The 19,122-nt window shown below is 43.9% G+C and overlaps 1 protein-coding gene across 1 annotated transcript; it reads left to right on the top strand.

Annotated features, from left to right (window-relative positions):
* Window positions 1-1,081: 1,081 nt before the first annotated feature.
* Window positions 1,082-16,908, top strand: LOC130467281 (uncharacterized; the record flags this gene model as incomplete). Its single annotated transcript, XM_056835751.1, has 9 exons — window positions 1,082-1,250; window positions 2,984-3,059; window positions 5,999-6,050; window positions 13,609-13,674; window positions 13,744-14,151; window positions 14,416-14,659; window positions 15,107-15,741; window positions 15,874-16,643; window positions 16,770-16,908. Coding segments are annotated over exons 1-9 (2,559 nt in total), but the record flags the coding sequence as incomplete, so codon positions are not given.
* Between the last annotated feature and the right edge of the window lie 2,214 nt (window positions 16,909-19,122).

Here is a 19,122-nt window from a genome sequence, read left to right as displayed (position 1 = left end):
TCCAAGGGCCGAGTGGATATGCCGACTTGGCTTGCTGAGGTGCTTGAAGCAAGCACCCTCAAGGCTATGCAACGATAGGGCACTGAGCAGGTCAATCTGCCGCTTGATCCTCCAGTAGAAAAGAAGGTAATTTGTTTCAGGCCACCGTTTAATATAGTTCCCTTAGTGTATTTGATTGGAGTCGTCCTGTTTTGCCAGGGATTGAGGAAGGCTGCCACTACCGCGGCGCCGTCCACAAAGCGCAAGGCCGGAGGGACAGGTAAGCCTTGCTTTAAGCCCTTCCGAGGTTCTGGGGGACCATCTTCGACAGCGAGGGCGTCTCCGAAACGCCAAAGGGTACTTCAGAAGGACGCTCCTGCGACTATGGAGTTTTGCTCTTCTGATCCCCAAAAGGTTGATCCTCTTGGGGGAATTCCTGAAGACGTCCGTCGAAACATTCTTTCGAAGACGGCGGAGAGCGCTAGGAACTCGGGTGGTAAGTTTTATTCCAACATCGTAAGCACTTGCCGTTCTTCGTCTGGCAGTTCTATAGTCTCTCCCAGGGATTCTAAGGTTCTATAGTCTCTCCTAGGGATTCTAAGGTTTTCCATTAGAGATACCTGATACACAGAAAGCCATAAATGCTGAGTTGGATCAGATTCCTGCCTCAGGCCGCTTTTCTTCCCGGGATCGAAACAAGGTAATGAGCCTTATGCGCAGCGCAATACCTTCAGAGTATGCTAAAAATCTTCCTGAGGCAGCTGAAACCCAACTTGTCGCTCTGCAATCCACTGTATTAGATGTAAGTTTTGTTTCTTTCCTAGTGAAATAATTTTAGCTTCTTCGTGTTTCGGAATTTCACTTTGCTGCTTTACAAATGTTTATACAGCTGGATTCTCTGAAGAAGTGGCGCACTTCTTTGGTGCTAGAAGAGACTAGAGCTCGCACCCTTGCTAGTCAATGTGGTGATCAGCATTTTGCTGAGTTGGAGGAGCTTCGTCTTACCAGGAAGGAGACGGTTGACGCGTTGTACACGTCCTTGGCTTCCCTTCGTGCCGAGAACAAAAAACGCCTCCAATAGATTGACAAGAACTTCCAAGATATGAGGGATCTCTCTGAGAAATGTAAGCAGAAGGAGGAGGAGTTGTTGCAGCTTGACTCCAAGTTTACTCAGATGGAGTTGCAGCCGGAGGAGGCCCGTAAGGAGGTGGCCAATTCTAAGGAGGTGCTTCGCCAGTCCGCCGAGCTGGGTGAAAGGTCAATCAGGGGAGGTATTGAGCTTGCCTAGAATTCGGAATTTGCAGACATGCGCCCCTTCAGCTAGTTTGAAAGAATCATCAATCATCACGTGGAGGTGGAGAAGGCCTTGAAGGAAGGACGTCCTCCTCCTGTGTTTGTTCCTGAGGATGATGATGCATGAGGCACTTAGTGGCCTTGTTTTTGCTTTTGTGACGCCTTCTCTAAGGCCTTTTGTATATGATTTGTAATTAGAACTAATATAATGGAATGTGCAGGCGTCATAGAATGGACGCTTTGTCTTTTGCCTTTTTAAGTTGTTGTTCCTGTTTACTTATTTTATTGTGTTGGTTTAATTTATACAACTTGATATAGCCTTCCCCCTTGAACAGGGACGACAACTCTTTGCCTTGGTGCTTTTACTAAGGTCTTTAGCTATTGTATATAGCTTTTTGGAATGTGTATCCCCTGTGTTCTAGGTGATCAGCCTAGTGAGGGTCCTAATCTAGGCCACTTCTCAAGCCTTTAAACGACTAGTCTTTGATTTATTCTTTAGAAGAATGTTAGTGTATGGGCCGCTTTTGGGTCATCTGAGTTAAGTATTTGCAACAAGAATAAATATTCCACTGCAAGTCCGGCCTGTAGGGAGATTTTTCATTAAAACTTTATCAAGCCGTGCTACATGGTGCGTCTTTTGTATGGACGTCTTTGTTCTTAAAAGATAATAGAAAATTAATAAGAAAACCTAGATTTCAAACTTAGAAAAAGTAATTTTTTAAGTTGTCTGCATTCCAAGTGCGTAGAACTGGACGTCCTTGCATGTCTTGGATTCGGTAAGTTCCATCACGGACTTCCTCGTAGATTTCGTATGTCCCTTACCAAGTGGGGGTGAGTTTCCCTTGCTCATTAGCACGTCCAACTTTCAGGATTCTTCTAGAGACCTTCTTGTTGTTACTCTCTAGCCATCCGCAACTTGTATAATTGTTGTCTTAGAGCCGCGTTCCCTCTGGTTTCTGGTAGGAAATCACGGGCCGCCTTCATCATCGCCCAATTGGCATTTTCGTCACACAGCATGACTTGCAGAGTTGGTTCACACATTTCTATTGGCAGGACGACTTCAGCTCCGCATGCTAATAGAAAAGGTGTTTCTCCTGTTGAGTTTTTTTTTCATGGTCCGTATGGACCATAGAACATTGGGGAACTCGTCATCCCACTAGCTTCATCAAGTTTCTTTTTCATTCCTTCAAATGATTTTGTTGAATGCCTCCACCTGCTCATTGGCTTGGGGGCGGCCGATGGACGGGAAACAAGTCGGGATGCCATGATCGGCCAACCAGTTTTCTAACTTGAGTGTTTTGAATTGTGGCCCATTGTCAAAGACAATAGAGTGAGGGACACCGAATCGAGTGATGATGTTTTTCCAAATGAAGGCTCTCACATCCTGTGCCTTGGTGTTTTTCAGGGTTTCGGCTTCCACCCATTTGGTGAAGTAGTCGACAACCACTATCACTTAGCGCACTCCTCCTGGGGTCGTGGTGTAAGGGCCTAATAAATCCATTCCCCAATTAGGAAATGCTATGGGACTAGTAATGGGTGTTAGCTTCTGAGCTGGCCGCCGAATTAAATGACCAAACCGTTGGCATTTGTCGCATCGCTTAACTAGGTCGAGTGCGTCTTCTTTCAGGGTGGGCCAGTAATACCCAATTCTTAGAGCCTTTTCTGCCAAGGCCCTTACCCCTATCTGAGAGCTGCATAACCCTTGATGTAGATCTTCCAGAACTTCATGCCCCTTTTCTAGGGTTACACAGCGGAGAAGAGGCCGGGAGAAGGCTTTCTTGTATAAGGTCTGTAGGGGGTATTTTTTGTGCATGCATTGCATTTGCTTCCCGTTCTACAAGAGGGGCGGTTTTACCATTGTATTTTTGTACCTCGAAGGAGTCGCCACCAAACATTGTTTAAAGTCTCGTTTGGAAAGACCGCAAGTGACTCTATTTTGGATAAGACCTTGAATCCTCGAAACGGATGGGTGAGATCCGGGCACGGGAACGAAATGCTTATTCCGCGAGCTTTAGAAATATTCAAGTACGTTGGCACAACATTTTCGAAAATATACCCTAGATTAGACTATGTGGGTTTGAATTTAGAGCAAATAGAATCTCTACTTTGTATGGCGGTCACTTTGCTTTAAAGATTAATTTAGAGGAACCTAAGACCGGTTTGTCCAAGAAATTATCTTTCTTTAGCGTGATGTAACCTTGTATTTGGTTGTATTTAGCATGTGCGGTGATGAAAGAAATAAAGCAAATAAAGCAACATCACAATACTAAATAAAGTGCGGAATTAGTAAATACAAGACCCCCTAGAGATGGACTAGGGAGTAGGTCCACATTGCCTAGAAATGGACTAGGCAAGTAAAGATGCAGAATTGAAAGTGCGAAATTGAAATTGCGGAATTGAAAGTGCGATATTGAAAGTGCGGTATTGAAATTGCGGTATTGAAATTGCGGTATTGAAATTGCGGAATTGTAAGGTGCGGTATTGAAATTGCAATATTGAAAGGTGCATAATTGAAACTTCTACTTGGGCACATGAAATTTGAACGCCAAGCGGCTCCTTAAAAATAAGTGCGTCCGACACGAATTCAAAGCCAAAAATCTCAACTTGGGAGAGGTTGCTCAACCCAAGTATCCTAGACTTTGCATATTGAACTTGAACTTGAAATTTTGAACTTGTACTTGAAATATTGAAACTTAAGAGACTTGAATCTCAAAGATCGGGCCTTTTAATGTTGAAAAGGTTAGATATTTGATATGCTCTTGTTTGAAAGGATCCTAATTTAGGGAAGTAGTCATGAGCAACCATAAACATGGTGGAATCTTGAAATTTGAAAACTTGAACTTGTATATTGAAAAATGGAGTTTTGAATCTCAAAAGACTAAACCTTTAAGAGTTAAAAAGGTGTCATCTTTGATTACTCCATACTTGAAGATGATTCTAGTTCAAAGAGGTGATTGCAAGCAACTTTGAACATCCTTGAATCTTGAAAGATTGCATTTTTGTATTTTGAAAAGTTTGGATTTTGAAAAGATGTATGATTGTTGCAAGTGACATTTTTAATAATAAAAATGCCAACTTGCTAATCATTTTGAAATCAAAGAAACATGATTGAATATGGTGCGATTCGGAATTACCTATTTAGGTTTAGGCAAGAATTCCTTTTAGAACTCCCAATTGCTTGATATTTGAAATTTGTATGTGTTTTTGAAGGGTTTTTTATTTGTATTTTGAGGCGTAATGTCAGTATTACGACGTTGTATTTTGTTATGCCCCCCTTCCTAATGCTGAAAATGAGGGGTATTTATAGGAGGAATGGGTGCAAGACGCCAGCACACGCCAGCGCAGCACGCCGAAGCAGCGCTGGGCGCTGGTGACGTGGAGTGAATGCCGCCAAAGCAAGGACGCGGGCTCCGTCCTTGTTTCGTCTTGTAGTGTTGTACCTTTGTACGAATAGTACAAGGCTTGGCGTTTTGTGTTTGCTTGGAGGTTAAGGCACTATTTTTCGTCTAAAAACAAGCCTTTCTCGGGTTTTGAATACCGGTTTTACGGGGCGGGGCCCGGCATGCTCGATTTTGTGGGTCGACGCCCGAATTTGACTTGCCTTATATGATTTTGAGTGGAAAAGGCCTAGTAAAACCAATGGAATGGTCTACTAGATGAGATTGTACTTGGATTTTGAAATTGGTTTTTTGAAAGTTGTATTTTGTATCGAGAAGCGGAAGGGGAACGGCCTCGGGGATTGGATTTTGGATTTTGTATTTTGGAAATTTTCTTAGCAATTGGGATTTCCGCCTGGAGTTATTCCAACCACCTAGTAAGGATAATGGTATCGTCATCATCCCAGAGGGGAGACACAAATTAGGTGTCTACAGAAGCCCCCACTTTGATTGAGCGTTAGGTTAGGAAAGCGCAAGTCAAAGTATTTTGAAAGGGACGGAGAATGATCAAGATGTTCTGCAATCAAGACAATTCTTTGTATGCCGGTACCTGCACAAAACAGGCGTTAGAAAAAAGGATAGAGTCTACCTCGATGCGGTTGTGACGACTCCGATTTGTACTTGTACTTTTCCGCCTTCAGGTCAGGACGGAGCTTGGCATCGAAAATTTTGAATCTTGAATTTTTGAATCTTGAATTTTGGAATTTGAACACCCGGAGTAAATCCGTTGGGGATGTGCTTTGCTGGGGATAAGATCTTTTTACTAGCTCTTAGAATTTTGAAATTTCGACTGACTTTCCCGGAGCTTGGGTCCGTTGGGAGTTGAACGCCTGAGTCGTTGTATTTTTTGGACTTTGTATTCGTGAAATATTCATCTGTTTGTACTTGGAGATACAGGTGTATATCCGTATTTTCGATGGATGGCCTGATGCGACGTTTGATGCTTGGTGCGGAAGACCGTAGCAGCAAAGGACGTGCAATCAGCACGGGAGACCGCGCGCGCTGAAGATTCGCGCATGCAGCAGGAAGCGCTGGGCGCTGGGCCGGCGTACGGCGCGGGGCTGCGCTATATAAGCGCCCCTTGCCGTGTCATTTTGAGGAGCAATCTCTTGCTTTCTTGCTCTCTTTCTCTCTCAAAGGTCAAATTGTCTTCCCTTGGTCTTGTTCTTGCCTTATCCATGTAAGTATTTCATGTTTTGCTTATGAAATAACTCTAGGATCGCATGTAGTTTTGATTTTCTCGTACTTCCAAATGATGCTTGTATGCTTAAGCTTCTTGAATCTTGTAGAAAACTGGTATTTGCAGATAGTAGTATCACTAGTGACCTAGCGGGGTCTCAGGTAGAGAAATAGGCTAGGATGCCTTGATTTTGTTTTGTAGAGTTTTGAAATGACGGCTTCGGCATGGGTAGCCTAGGCGTTGGTGTTTGAACTTGTATACCTGCTTCAGCGTGGGTAGCCTAGGCGTTGGGGTAGAACTTGTATACCTGCTTCGGCGTGGGTAGCCTAGGCGTTGGTGTAGAACTTGTATACCTGCTTCGGCGTGGGTAGCTTAGGTGTTGGTGTAGAACTTGTACTTTGAACTAGAGGTGCATTGGGGATTTGTTTTGAATTTTTTTGACTTTGTATAGGCTAATATAAGATAGCCCCCAGTTTAGAATTTTGACACTTTGTACTCCACTTGATTTAGTATGCCTCGTCACACTCGGAGGAAGCTCGCCGAATCGTCGGTGATTCGAGCTGCTGAGGAGGATGCTTCGGATGATGAAGCGGCTGCAATAAACGCGCCAGATGGGGGTATGGTTCCCTGGGAGGCGCCCACCTTTGCTGTACTGGTTGGAGCCCTTCCGATCTGGTGTTTCGGCCGGAGTGGCACTTGTCTCAGCGGCCTCGCGCTGGCTTGGTGAGTCTTGTACTGTGTTTTGAGTTTGTATTTTGTACTTGTATAGGTTTTGAACTGACTCGTTCACCTGTAGGCCGATGGAAAGCCGTTTCGTACTTTCTGGTCCTTGGTGGAGGTTCAGAAGGCCTTTAAAGCTCTTCGTGCTGATGAGGAGGCCATGGAAAGTTGGTCACTGACGGGCCTGGCTGATTTCTGGCGTGCCATGGGAGGTACTTCGAGGAGAACGGGGATCAAACCCCGGCTGTGGGCTTTGTTGGAGCGGTGGTGGGATACTACCAACACTTTCCACATGGCATGGGGGGAGATCACCATTACCCCCTTTGATTTTGCTATGATTACGGGTCTTCCTTTTTCTGAGAGGAATATGACCTTTGATCCGGAGCTGACGTGGCGCTCGGCCGCTGCCAGGGACTTGCTCGGCCCTGTTGTTGACTTGTTAGAGGACGACACCATGCTTCCGTGACGGTGATTGTGGAGGCTATCTGCGGTGTGGGTGTGTCTGCAAAGTAGAGGGTTAGGCTCTTCCTCCTAGTTTTGGTGAGCAGAGTGATGGCCCCGAGCAGGAACAGTTGGGTGCACATTAGATTCTTGTCCGTTCTGCGGGACTTGAGGGCTGCTTCGAGCTACAACTGAGGTGGTTTGGCATATAGCCACCTCTTGTATGAGATGAAGCAGGCCTCCCGAACTGCGCCGGGGAACGACCCGAGGATGGCTGCTCTGTGGAGTGTGCTGGAGGTATTTAAGACTCCTTGTACTTTGTACGTTGTACTTGCATGTTTGTATTTGAACTTGGCTGATGTTTTGCTTACTTCTTGAAAGATTTGGATGTATGAGCACTTTCCGACTTTGGCGCCGGATCGTACTGGAGATGCGGCTTACCCGTATGCTGCCTCTTAGATAGGAGCGGTGCGCAGGAGGGTGTCTCTAGCGACCTCCCGCAGAGCTTGGAGAGTTCTACCTGCTGATGAGGTAATATTTTGTACTGTTTTGCACTCTTGTATTTGTATTTGTATTGTAGCCTGAGTTGTCTGCTTTGCAGGTGGTATGGCATCCTTTTGCCAACGCGCATGTACCTGCCTCGGCTGCTCGTGCCCATTTCTTATCTGGGCTGCGGTTTTTGCTTCCAGGGGTGTACGGCCACATGTGGTACCTAGGGGAGCGAGTGTCCCTTCAGCACAATTCGGGGAATAGACTTGTCCCCAAGGACCCACCGGAGTCCATGCTGGCGTCGGATGAAGAGCTTGCCCGGCTCTATGTGGATGATAGGGGGCGATGCTGTTTGCCGCTCTTGGAGGGATTTTGTACACAGGAAGGGTAGCTATGACGACTTCCTGAGGAGGCTGGCTCCACCAGTACGCTTCGTACTGCCGGTGAGCTTTAGAACTTTGTATCTTGTATTCTTGCATTCTTGTATTCTTGTATGATTGGATGATTGTATGATTGTATGTAGGAGGAGGAGGTTGACCCTGAGGACATTCCCCATGCTGATAGGATCCTCCGCTATGAGAACTCGGACGGGGAACATGTAGAGGCGACCATCCCAGTAGTTTCTCCTCCGCACCGGAAATCATATGATGCTGTACCTGAGCACTATGCTGCTGTAAGTACTGTTGCACTTCCTTGAAACTGATTGTAATCTTGTATTTGGAAATTGATCTTAAATTTTGTATGCAGGCGCCTCGGGCGAGAGTGCGTCGCTGGATGCTCTTGCTTGATTCCTGGAAGAGGCATTGTGCCAAGCTGACCCGGAAGCTTTCTGGCCGGGACAGAGAGGTGCCTTACTTGATCTTGAAATTTGTATTCTGGAAATTCGAACTTGGATGTTGATTCTTGAACTTGTATTTTGTATAGGAGCGCCGTCGAGACCGTAGAGGTTCCGTTGACAAGGAGCCCCAGGTGAAGACGTCCTTGAGGCAGAAGGGACCGAGCTTGGAGCTGGGACAGGGGTCCAGCGCTGGTGCTCATCAGAGGCATTCTGATGCTGAGCGGGGAGCTTCCTCTTTTGTACATGTTGATTCCACCAGGCATTCGTTTGGAGGTGCAGGTAGTTCACGGCCCTTTGTTTCTTCCCCTGGTTACTACTTCGGAGGGAGTGGTCCTCAGCCTTGGGGTGCAGATTATTGGGCTTACTATGCGGAGAAGGAGAGGATGCGCCAGGCTCAGATGTTTTCGCCGTACCAGTATATGGCGATGCCGCCGCCTTATCAGTATTCCTCTCCTCAGTAGGGAGTTTATCCCTCCACTGGCACACTTCGTATCTCGGAGCAGGATCCTAGTACCCCTGGGACGGAGCTGGATCAGGATCTGGAGCGCCTTAGGAGGCAGAACAGGGACAAGGCGCCTGTGGTTGATGTCACTGTTGATGATGACTCAGATTGACCCTGCATGGTAGCCAGTTCCAGCTTGCCTGGGTTGATTTGTATTGGCTGGATTGTATTGTATTTGTATGGATTTGTATGGTTTGAAACTTGAATTTTGTATGGTTGTATGGCTTTGAACTTGGATTGGTTTGAATTTCTTTTTTAAAGATGGGCTTTTGTATGTTTGAATGTTTGGAATTGTATGCGTTGTGTGTGCCTTTGAAATTTGTGGCTATATGCATGCATGATAATTTTGCAAAAAATTTGCCCCATTTTTACGGGTGTATATACCCACTATAAGCCCCCACTTTGACTGAGGTTTTTTGGTTAGAAAAAGCGCAAGTCAAAGTATATTCAACTCTTGCTTATGCATATGCAGACTCGACTTAGGACGCCGATCTAGGACTAGAATGCTTGAATTTTGAATAAAATTGATCCGAAATCTGCCCGAAGCGTTGATCCGGACTGCTTGAAATTGCGCGGCTTGCGGCTTTGGAATCTTGAATAATGGAGGTTGTACTTTGCTGTCCGAAGCACTAAAGAGGGTGTACTCGGAGCCATAAGAGAGGACAGTGGCCTCGTCCTTTAGTGTAGGCCCCTGCGCCTGGCGCATGCTTGGCGTCCGGCGCTAGTGGGCCGTCGTGCAAGCCGACTCTGGTATAAATAGGGAGGTTGTCGGATCACTTCTTGCATCAATCCTTCCCTACTACCATTGCATACTGCTTCCTTACGAAAAGAAAAGAGAATATGGCTGTGTCCTTTGAAAGTGCCTTGAACTCGTGGCTTGGTTCGCTAGGTAAATTGGAGAAAAGGGAGCTTGATGGCATGCATCTTGGGGTGCTCGTCTCTTTCCGGTTTGTAAAACTGGATTTGCACTTCATTCTTGCTGCTCTGGAGGCTTGGGATCCAAATCATCATGTCTTCCGATTTGGAAATAATGAGGTATGTCCCCTCCCTGAGGAATTTAGTGCCATATTGGGGTGGCCCATTATGTTGGAGCCATGCATGCCCAGTGTTGAGGAACACTTTTTCTTGAGCTTTGAAAGGTATTTGGGCTTGAAGCCCACACTTTTGAGTGTTGTTGTATATGAAAGAGGAGTGGATTTGTCCCTCTTTGTCACCTACTTTGCTGGGCTTGATGTTCCCAAAGTATTCCGTCTAAGAGCCTTGAGTTTTTGTATATTTGCTCGCTTCCTCTTTTCGAAGCAGGGGTTTGGCAATGGTGATGCCTCCCTAATAGAGATTGTAGAGCAGTTTGCAAATGGTCGGGACCCAATGCCGCTCGTGGATGGCGAAACATTGATGGGCCTTGACATGCTGAAGTCGGACCCCTCTTCTCTGCCGTCGGGAAGTCCGGTATTACTCCAAGTAAGGATCTGGAGCCTTCTTGTATGTTGAATTTGTACTTGTATCTGAATTTTGAATGTTGAATTTTGAAATGCACTTCTTGTATACTCCCCAAGGTTTAGCTTATGGAGAGGCTCATGCTGGTGGCACCACCAGAGAACATGGAGAGCTATAATAGAAAAGGATTCACTGTGCGGCCCATGTTGTATGGCCGGCTTTCATTGGATGAGTGGCGATGCGCACTCTCTGCGATTGAATCTTGTATAAGGTGGGTAGTTCCTTGGTGGGGAATTGCTGCTATGAGACATGCCCCTGGTTCTACTACTTTGAGGGTGCCAAGCCTCACAATGCTGGTCTTCTACTCGCCTGCTCGAGTGATGAGACAGTATGGCTTGAAACAGGAGATCCCGGACTGTACTGAAGAGAACCCGAAACCTGTTGCGCTGAATGCGAATCGTCTTGAAGTTTGGAGGCGGTATGGGGTTGCCAAACCATTCTTGAGTATTCAGTTTCCACCTGAGCCGGTTACTCTGTCTGCGGGGTACATTGAACGGATGAGAGGTCTAAGCCAAAGGGACGTTTCTCTCTCCGGACCAGCTAGAGTCCGAGGTTCTAGAGCTAGACGTCCTGCATCAACTGACTATGAGGAAGGTGACGGGAGTGTGGCCCATCCGGTGCTTGACCGTCCGGAATCCAAAGGAGGTTCGTCGTCCTCCCGTCTTGGCAGGCTTGCAAGTTCCTTCTCCCGCCGCTTGGGCAAGGGGAAGATTGATGATTGATTGCTGGAGGAGCCATGGGATAGTATTCAAGGTGCCAAGACTCGAAAGCATAGTCGCCCGACCCTAGATCTTTGTAGGCTAAATGTGTTTAAAATTGTATTGGAATGAATTGTGTTTGGAATGTGTTTGGAAGATGTGTTTATAAAATGTGTTTAGGAGGTGAAAAGGCTTTTGAACTTTGCTTCACTTGATCGTGACTTTGTATTTGAATTAGCGTTGAAGGCCTTAGAGCCAAATAAAGAGTTATTGTATTAAATTCCGCTTGAACATGCTTTGCTTTGAATTGGCACATTTGGAATAAAGACAACAACAATTGAGTTTTGAAATTTGATTTGATTTTTAGGATGCCCTTAATTAAGGAAATTTTGAATTTTTTTGTATTAAAGTGGCCGGGCCTCGAAATGAGGTTGCCTACGTGTCCCGTTAGGGAATCAGGCTGGACGTAGTTTTGACTACCTTACAGGACCTTGAATTGGATTCTTGAATTTGAACATGGAACTTAGACGTAGAACTTCTTGAGTTGATCGAGGTTGGTCAGAGATCTGAATTCTGTTCCATCGATGTCTGTTAGTTCGACTGCTCCCCCGAAGAGGATCTTCTTGACAATGTATGGGCCTGCCCAAATGGGTTTGAATTTTCCCCTTGGGTCCATGGTGCTTTTGCAAAGGGCTTTCAGGACAAGCTCGCCTTCTTTGATGTTTCGGGTTCTGACCCTTTTGCTGAAATGTCTGGCCACTCGGCGCTGATAGACTTGTACATGGTGAGCGGCTTGAAGCCGACGCTCATCGAGCATGACTAGCTCGTCATATCTTGCTTGTACCCATGCAGCTTCTGGGATTTTGCTCTCGAGGACTATCCTTAGAGAAGGTATCTCTAGCTCGATAGGTTGTACTGCTTCCATTCCATAGACCAATGAGAACGGAGTTGCACCAGTTGAAGTGATACGGTTATGGATGAAAGTGATAGTCTTATGCTAGCAATTGGAACCAAAACTGATTTGGGTTCAATGGCTCATTTTGTGTGCATGGTGACTTGGATTGAGTGAGCTCGTTATATGGTCCTTATTATCAAGGTGGTACGTTAATCAAACTGGTCCGTTTAATCACATTGGTCCGCTTGTTTAAACAGATTGTACGCACTTATTATTTTAATTGCTTTGGTTAAAGTCGGTTTAATAAAGGGATATTTGTTTAAATCCCCAATTTAAATTCAGTCATTACTTAGCTTTGATTATTGCTGTTTGTAAGGAGATTTTTAAGCCTTTGTAACCTCCAATTTAGTGACTGAATTAGGAGGCTTTAGAGCTTGTAACTGCCAGTTTTAAAGGCTCTTAAATGGCTCTTAATTAGCCGTTTAATGCTCTTGTAGCTGTTGGTTTTTGGCTATTTATAGTCAGCTTCTTGATTGGAATAAACAACCAACTGGATGATTAAAACACTTGTTTGTTACATTTCAAATTATAGTTTATAATTCAGCTTTTTTTTCTTTATTTTGGACGCGTTTACTATTCAAAGAACTGATTGTGAGTCAATAGGTCTTGTCTTGCATTCACGATCAACGAGTTAAAGGTCTAGCTTGTTAATCAACTATCCTTGTTTATACAACGAGTTTTTAAACTCGTATCATTAGTGGTATCAGAGCGGCTGTTCGTGTGATCCGCCCAAAAAAAAAAAAAAGAAAAAAAAAGAGCTGCTGTTCGTAATTCTTACAAACTGAAATATGGATTTTGATGATCCTGGCTTTCTACAACATCTCCAAGAAGCCTTGAAGAACGTTAGAGATGGGGGGTATCGTAGGCCTCCTAGGCGTGATCTACGGGCTATGGATGAATTCAAAGTCACCGAACTTCCTGAATTTGTTGGTGGAACAGATCCGGAAGCCTATTTGGAGTGGGAGCGCAAAATAGAGAGAATGTTCTATTTTAAGGACATTGATGATGAGAAGCGTTGCAAATATGCCATATTGAAGCTAGGACGAGGGGCTTCATTGTGGTTCGAGGGACTGAAATCCAAGAGAATACGTGAAGGGAAGGAGAAAATTACCTCTTGGGAGTCTTTGAAACGTAAGCTACGTAAAAGGTATGTGCCAACAACTCATAGAATAACAACTTATCGTAAAATTGCTGAATTGAGGCAAGGAAAAATGAGTGTGGCTGAATATATTGATGAGTTTGAAAAGTTGTCCTTAATGGGAGAAATTGAGGAAATTGAGGAACAAAAACTGTCCAGATTTTTAAGGGGTCTAAATTATAATATTGCCAATACCGTAGACCTTTATCCATATTCTGATTTTGACACTCTTTGTGGACTTTGTTTAAAATTTGAAAATCAAGGGAAGGCAAAATATGGGGGAGGGTCTAGTATGGATGGTAAAGCCAGTCTTGGGCTAAATCCGAACCTAGCTTGAAACCAAACACATCACCTAGTACCGTAGGTTCAAGTAATTCTACGGCTGCCCCTAAACTATCTAACCCAACCAAAGAAACAAGTCTGTCCAAGGTGCGTTGTTTTAAGTGTCAAGGGTTTGGGCATTATCAAAATGCGTGTCCAAATAAACGAGTAGTGACCTTGAGAGAAGTTGTTGAATGTCGTGAGGAGTTGTTGGAAGAGGAAAAGAGGTTGGGGGACGTATTTGTGTTTGATGAGAGTGGTGATGAGGAGGAAGAGGAAGAGTATGAGGCTCCAATTTATGACACAAATCTGGTTCTTAGAGCTCTACAAACTCAAATTTCACCTACTCATCTAGACCAACGAGATCAGTTGTTTCATACTAAATGTCTAGTGAAAGATAAGTGGTGTAGTGTAATCGTTGATGGGGGGAGTTGTACCAATGCTGCTTCTAGTGAAATGGTGTCAAAATTAGGCTTAATCACTACTGCCCATCCTAGGCCATACGCACTCCATTGGCTTGATGATGGTAATAGTGTAAAAGTGTCGAAGCAAGTAAGGGTTGGTTTGACTATGGGTTCGTATGTGGATGAAGTTCTTTGTGATGTTATTCCTATGGATGCTTGTCATATTTTGTTGGGTCGTCCTTGGCAGTTTGATAGGGACGTGATTCATAAAGGGAGAAGCAATGAGTATGAATTGAGAGACAAAGGCAAGAAAATTGTGCTAAAGCCTATGTCATCTCAAGCGGTTCGATCCATGAGTGTGAAACAAAAGAAAAAGCCGAATCTCACCATGTTGGCAAGTGAACGAGAAATTGAGCAAGCTCTTGATCATGGAGAGTTGGTGTATTTGCTCGTGGCTAAGGAGAGTCCAATTGAAGGCCAAAATTGGAAAGAAGGCAGTCTCATTGCCGAATTGCTGTTTGAGTTCAAGGATGTATTTCCGGATGAATTACCACCAGGTTTGCCCCCTAATCGTGGTATTGAACATCAAATTGATCTTATTCCAGGAACTTCTTTGCCTAATAAGGCTGCCTATCGTTGCAATCCGGAGGAAACAAAGGAATTACAAAAGCAAATTGATGAACTTGTGAATCGAGGCTATGTTAGAGAAAGCTTGAGTCCATGTGCTGTTCCGGTGTTGCTTGTGCCTAAGAAAGATGGAACATGGCGAATGTGTGTTGATAGTAGGGCTGTGAATAACATTACCATCAAGTATCGTTTTCCTATTCCGAGACTTGATGATATGTTAGATGAGCTCCATGGTTCGAAGTTGTTCTCAAAAATTGATTTGCGAAGTGGTTATCATCAGATTCGGATGCGTGAAGGAGATGAGTGGAAAACGGCTTTCAAGACAAAACATGGTTTGTATGAGTGGACCATCATGCCATTTGGTCTCACTAATGCTCCTAGTACGTTTATGAGGCTAATGAACGAAGTGCTTAAATCATTTTTGGGCAGATTCGTTGTGGTATATCTTGATGACATCTTGGTGTATAGTAGGAACGAAGAGGAGCATCTGATTCATTTGAGGGATGTTTTTGAAACAACAAAAGCTCAAAGACTCTATGGGAAGCTAGAGAAGTGTTCATTCCTTGTTGACAATGTTGTATTCTTGGGCTATGTGGTTTCGAAAGATGGAGTGTCCGTGGATCAGTCCAAGATCGAGGCTATCAAATCGTGGCCTAATCCTAAAACTATAAGTGAGGTGCGTTCATTTCATGGTCTTGCTTCATTTTATAGACGTTTCATTCGTGATTTCAGTACTATTACTAGTCCTATCACTAGTTGCTTGAAGAAAGGTGCTTTTGTATGGGGAGAGGACGCTCAAAAGGCGTTTGATGTGATTAAAGAGCGTTTGTGTGCTGCTCCTATTTTGGCGCTGCCAGATTTCTCTCAACCTTTTGAGGTCGAGTGTGATGCTAGTGGAGTGGGGATTGGTGCTGTTTTGATCCAAGGTAAGCGTCCCATAGCTTATTTTTCGGAAAAGTTAGGGGGTGCTCGTTTGAATTATTGCACTTATGATAAAGAGTTCTATGCCATTGTTAGAGCTTTGGATCATTGGAGTCATTATTTGCGTTCTAGCCACTTTGTTTTGCATTCTGATCATGAATCTTTGAAGTATATTAATGGGCAACAAAAATTGAGCCCAAGGCATGCTAAATGGGTTGAGTTCTTGCAATCCTTTCATTTTTCTTCGAAATACAAAGATGGTAAAAGCAATGTGGTGGCTGATGCATTATCACGAAGGTACACTTTGCTTGCTACACTTGATGTTCGTTTGTTGGGGTTTGAGACCTTAAAAGATTATTATCATGATGATGGTGATTTTGGAGTTGCATTCGAGAAATGTGCAGTTGGTGCTTATGGGGAGTACATGTTGCAAGATGGGTTTCTTTTCAAAGGTAATCGCCTTTGTATTCCTAAGCATTCAATTCGTGAGTTACTAGTGCGTGAGGCTCATGGTGGAGGATTGGCTGGTCACTTTGGCATAGCCAAGACCTTGGAAATCTTGAGAGAACATTTCTTTTGGCCTAAAATGTTAGGTGATGTAACGAACATTGTGAATAAATGTGTGACTTGTCATATGGCCAAGAGTTCTTTCAAATCCGGTTTATACTCACCTTTGCCGGTTCCAGTTCTCCCTTGGAAAGATGTATCCATGGATTTTATAGTGGCTTTGCCTCGTACTCAAAGAGGTAAGGATGCTATTATGGTCGTGGTGGATAGATTTTCAAAAATGGCTCACTTCATTGCTTGTCACAAAACGGATGATGCTTGTAATGTGGCTGATTTGTATTATAAGGAGATTGTTCGTTTGCATGGAATTCCAAAGACTATTGTTTCTGATCGAGATTCCAAGTTCTTGAGTTACTTTTGGAATACATTGTGGAGAAAGGTGGGAACCAAGTTGTTGTTTAGCACTTCACATCACCCTCAAACTGATGGGCAAACAGTGGTGACAAATCGAACCTTGGGAACGCTATTGAGAGGGTTGGTAAGTAAAACGCAAAAGGATTGGGATGTCAAGCTTGCTCATGCTGAATTTGCTTATAATCGGTCTCCTACTTATGCTACTGGTCATTCTCCATTTGAGGTAGTATATGGGATTAATCCATACTTGCCCTTGGATTTAATTCCATTACCAAAAGATGAGTTGGTTCACAAGGATGCCGATGCTAAGTTAAAGTCTATGATGAAACTGCACCAACAAGTTCGTGAGCGAATTGAAGCTATTAATGCCTCTTATAAACAGAAATCAAATGAGAATCGCAAACCGAGGTTGTTTGAAGAAGGTGATTTGGTTTGGGTTCATTTAAGGAAAGAGCGTTTTCCAAGCAAACGCAAAAACAAGCTTATGCCTAGGGCTGAAGGTCCTTACAAGGTGGTTGCACGTGTGAATGATAATGTTTACAAGATTGAGCTTCCGGGAGACTATGGTGTCCATGCTACTTTCAATGTAGGTGATCTTTCACCTTATCTTGATGATGATGGCCTTGCTGAATTGAGGTCAATTCCTTTTAAAGGGGGAGGGGATGATACGGTTATGGATGAAAGTGATAGTCTTATGCTAGCAATTGGAATCAAAACTGATTTGGGTTCAATGGCTCATTTTGTGTGCATGGTGACTTGGATTGAGTGAGCTCGTTATATGGTCCTTATTATCAAGGTGGTACGTTAATCAAACTGGTCCGTTTAATCACATTGGTCCGCTTGTTTAAACAGATTGTACGCACTTATTATTTTTAATTGCTTTGGTTAAAGTCGGTTTAATAAAGGGATATTTGTTTAAATCCCCAATTTAAATTCAGTCATTACTTAGCTTTGATTATTTCTGTTTGTAAGGAGAGTTTTAAGCCTTTGTAACCTCCAATTTAGTGACTGAATTAGGAGGCTTTAGAGCTTGTAACTGCCAGTTTTAAAGGCTCTTAAATGGCTCTTAATTATCCGTTTAAAGCTCTTGTAGCTGTTGGTTTTTGGCTATTTATAGTCAGCTTCTTGATTGGAATAAACAACCAACTGGATGATTAAAACACTTTTTTGTTACATTTCGAATTATAGTTTATAATTCAGCCTTTTTCGCGTTTCCTATTCAAAGAACTGATTGTGAGTCAATAGGTCTTGTCTTGCATTCACGATCAACGAGTTAAAGGTCTAGCTTGTTAATCAACTATCCTTGTTTATACAACGAGTTTTTAAACTCGTATCATTAAAGGTAGCCAAATATTACCTACCACGGAAGGGATAGCTCGCACCTACACGAGCGGGACCCCAAGGCATCTTTCTCGAAAGAACCTACAAAACTCGTACGCCAAAAGGAAGCATCCCAACATGCATACTTGGGGGCTCCAAGCTATGAAACGACCGTAGCAAAATAAAAAAATATTTTCAACTCATTGTGATCTCCAATAAAATTCTACGTTCCAAAAATAAAGAAAAACAAAAGAGAAGAGAATACGTAGAATTTCCAAGTGAAATAAGCGAACAGAAAAGAGGCAGATCTGCCCAATAATCAACTCCAACGCCAAATAGCTAGGCGTTATTGTAATCCCACGCCTGACTCTGGGCGTTGAAAATGAATCCCACAATCGTTCTAAACCAAGAAATGGCGAACGAATAAGGAAATAATAAACACCGTTGGTCCACTATTAGGCTACGGTTTCTCGAGAAATAATTGTTATTCACCAATCAACGGTGATCTCAAATGAACGGCTTGTTCCAAAAATAGAATCTCTAGACGAAAAAAAGAAACGAACGAACAAGAGGCCAACTGCGTCATCAAAAGACCAGCCCAAACAATATTTTCAACGCCCCACCTGGGCGTGAATTATTTCTAACGCCCAGGCCTGGGCGTCGAAAATGAACCCAGGCCCAAAAAAAGTCCTGGCTTCTATAGGGTCCTGCCGTATCCATTCGACTCGAAAATTGCCGATTTCTTTATTGAAAGTCGCACCTCACGGCTTTGTTAAGAGTAGCACACCACTACAAAGATCGCTCGCACTTACGAGCACGATCCCAAACACGATCAAGGACATTACAAAATGCGTATCCCCAAGGAACCTCTTTGACAAGAAATGACCGTCAAGCACGAGTGCTTGGGGGCTCGAAAGAAAATATATATTTCAAAAGAGAGTATGCAAAGTTAAAACAATATTCCCAGACTACGCTGTACGAAGTCCCGTGTTTGGATAATCTTAAAAGATAAAACCGGATTACAACCTCAAGACAAAGGTCGCCGTTGATACTTATACATAGTCCCCTAATCAAGGACCCAAGTAGTGGCAAAATTGAGCCGTAAAGACTAGCTCAAAACCATGAAAGATGATGACCACGAGACAATGGTCCGTCTAAGCGCGTTGTCAACCCAAATTCAGGTTGCAACTAAATCCGAGCATCCCTCGAAAGAATTCGCTCTTACAAGAATGAATAAAAAGAAATTCTCAAAAGAAATCACAAGAACAAATGAAATAGGGACTTTCCCACCTCAATCGGGCAAGATCGCGGCACGTACCACGCGAGTCCCGAATCGAAAAGACGAATTCAGGTTCGCTCACCTCCAGCGGGCGGGGCGTCCACCCTTAGCGGACAGGGCTCGCTCACCTTCAGCGGGCGGGTCTGCGTCACTAATCGTGCA

This window comes from Spinacia oleracea, chromosome 2, assembly GCF_020520425.1.
Source record: "Spinacia oleracea cultivar Varoflay chromosome 2, BTI_SOV_V1, whole genome shotgun sequence".
In the NCBI taxonomy this organism is placed as follows: Eukaryota; Viridiplantae; Streptophyta; class Magnoliopsida; order Caryophyllales; family Amaranthaceae; genus Spinacia; species Spinacia oleracea.
The sequence above is the reverse complement of the archived record's forward strand: the minus strand, read 5'-3'. Positions and strand labels throughout refer to the sequence as shown.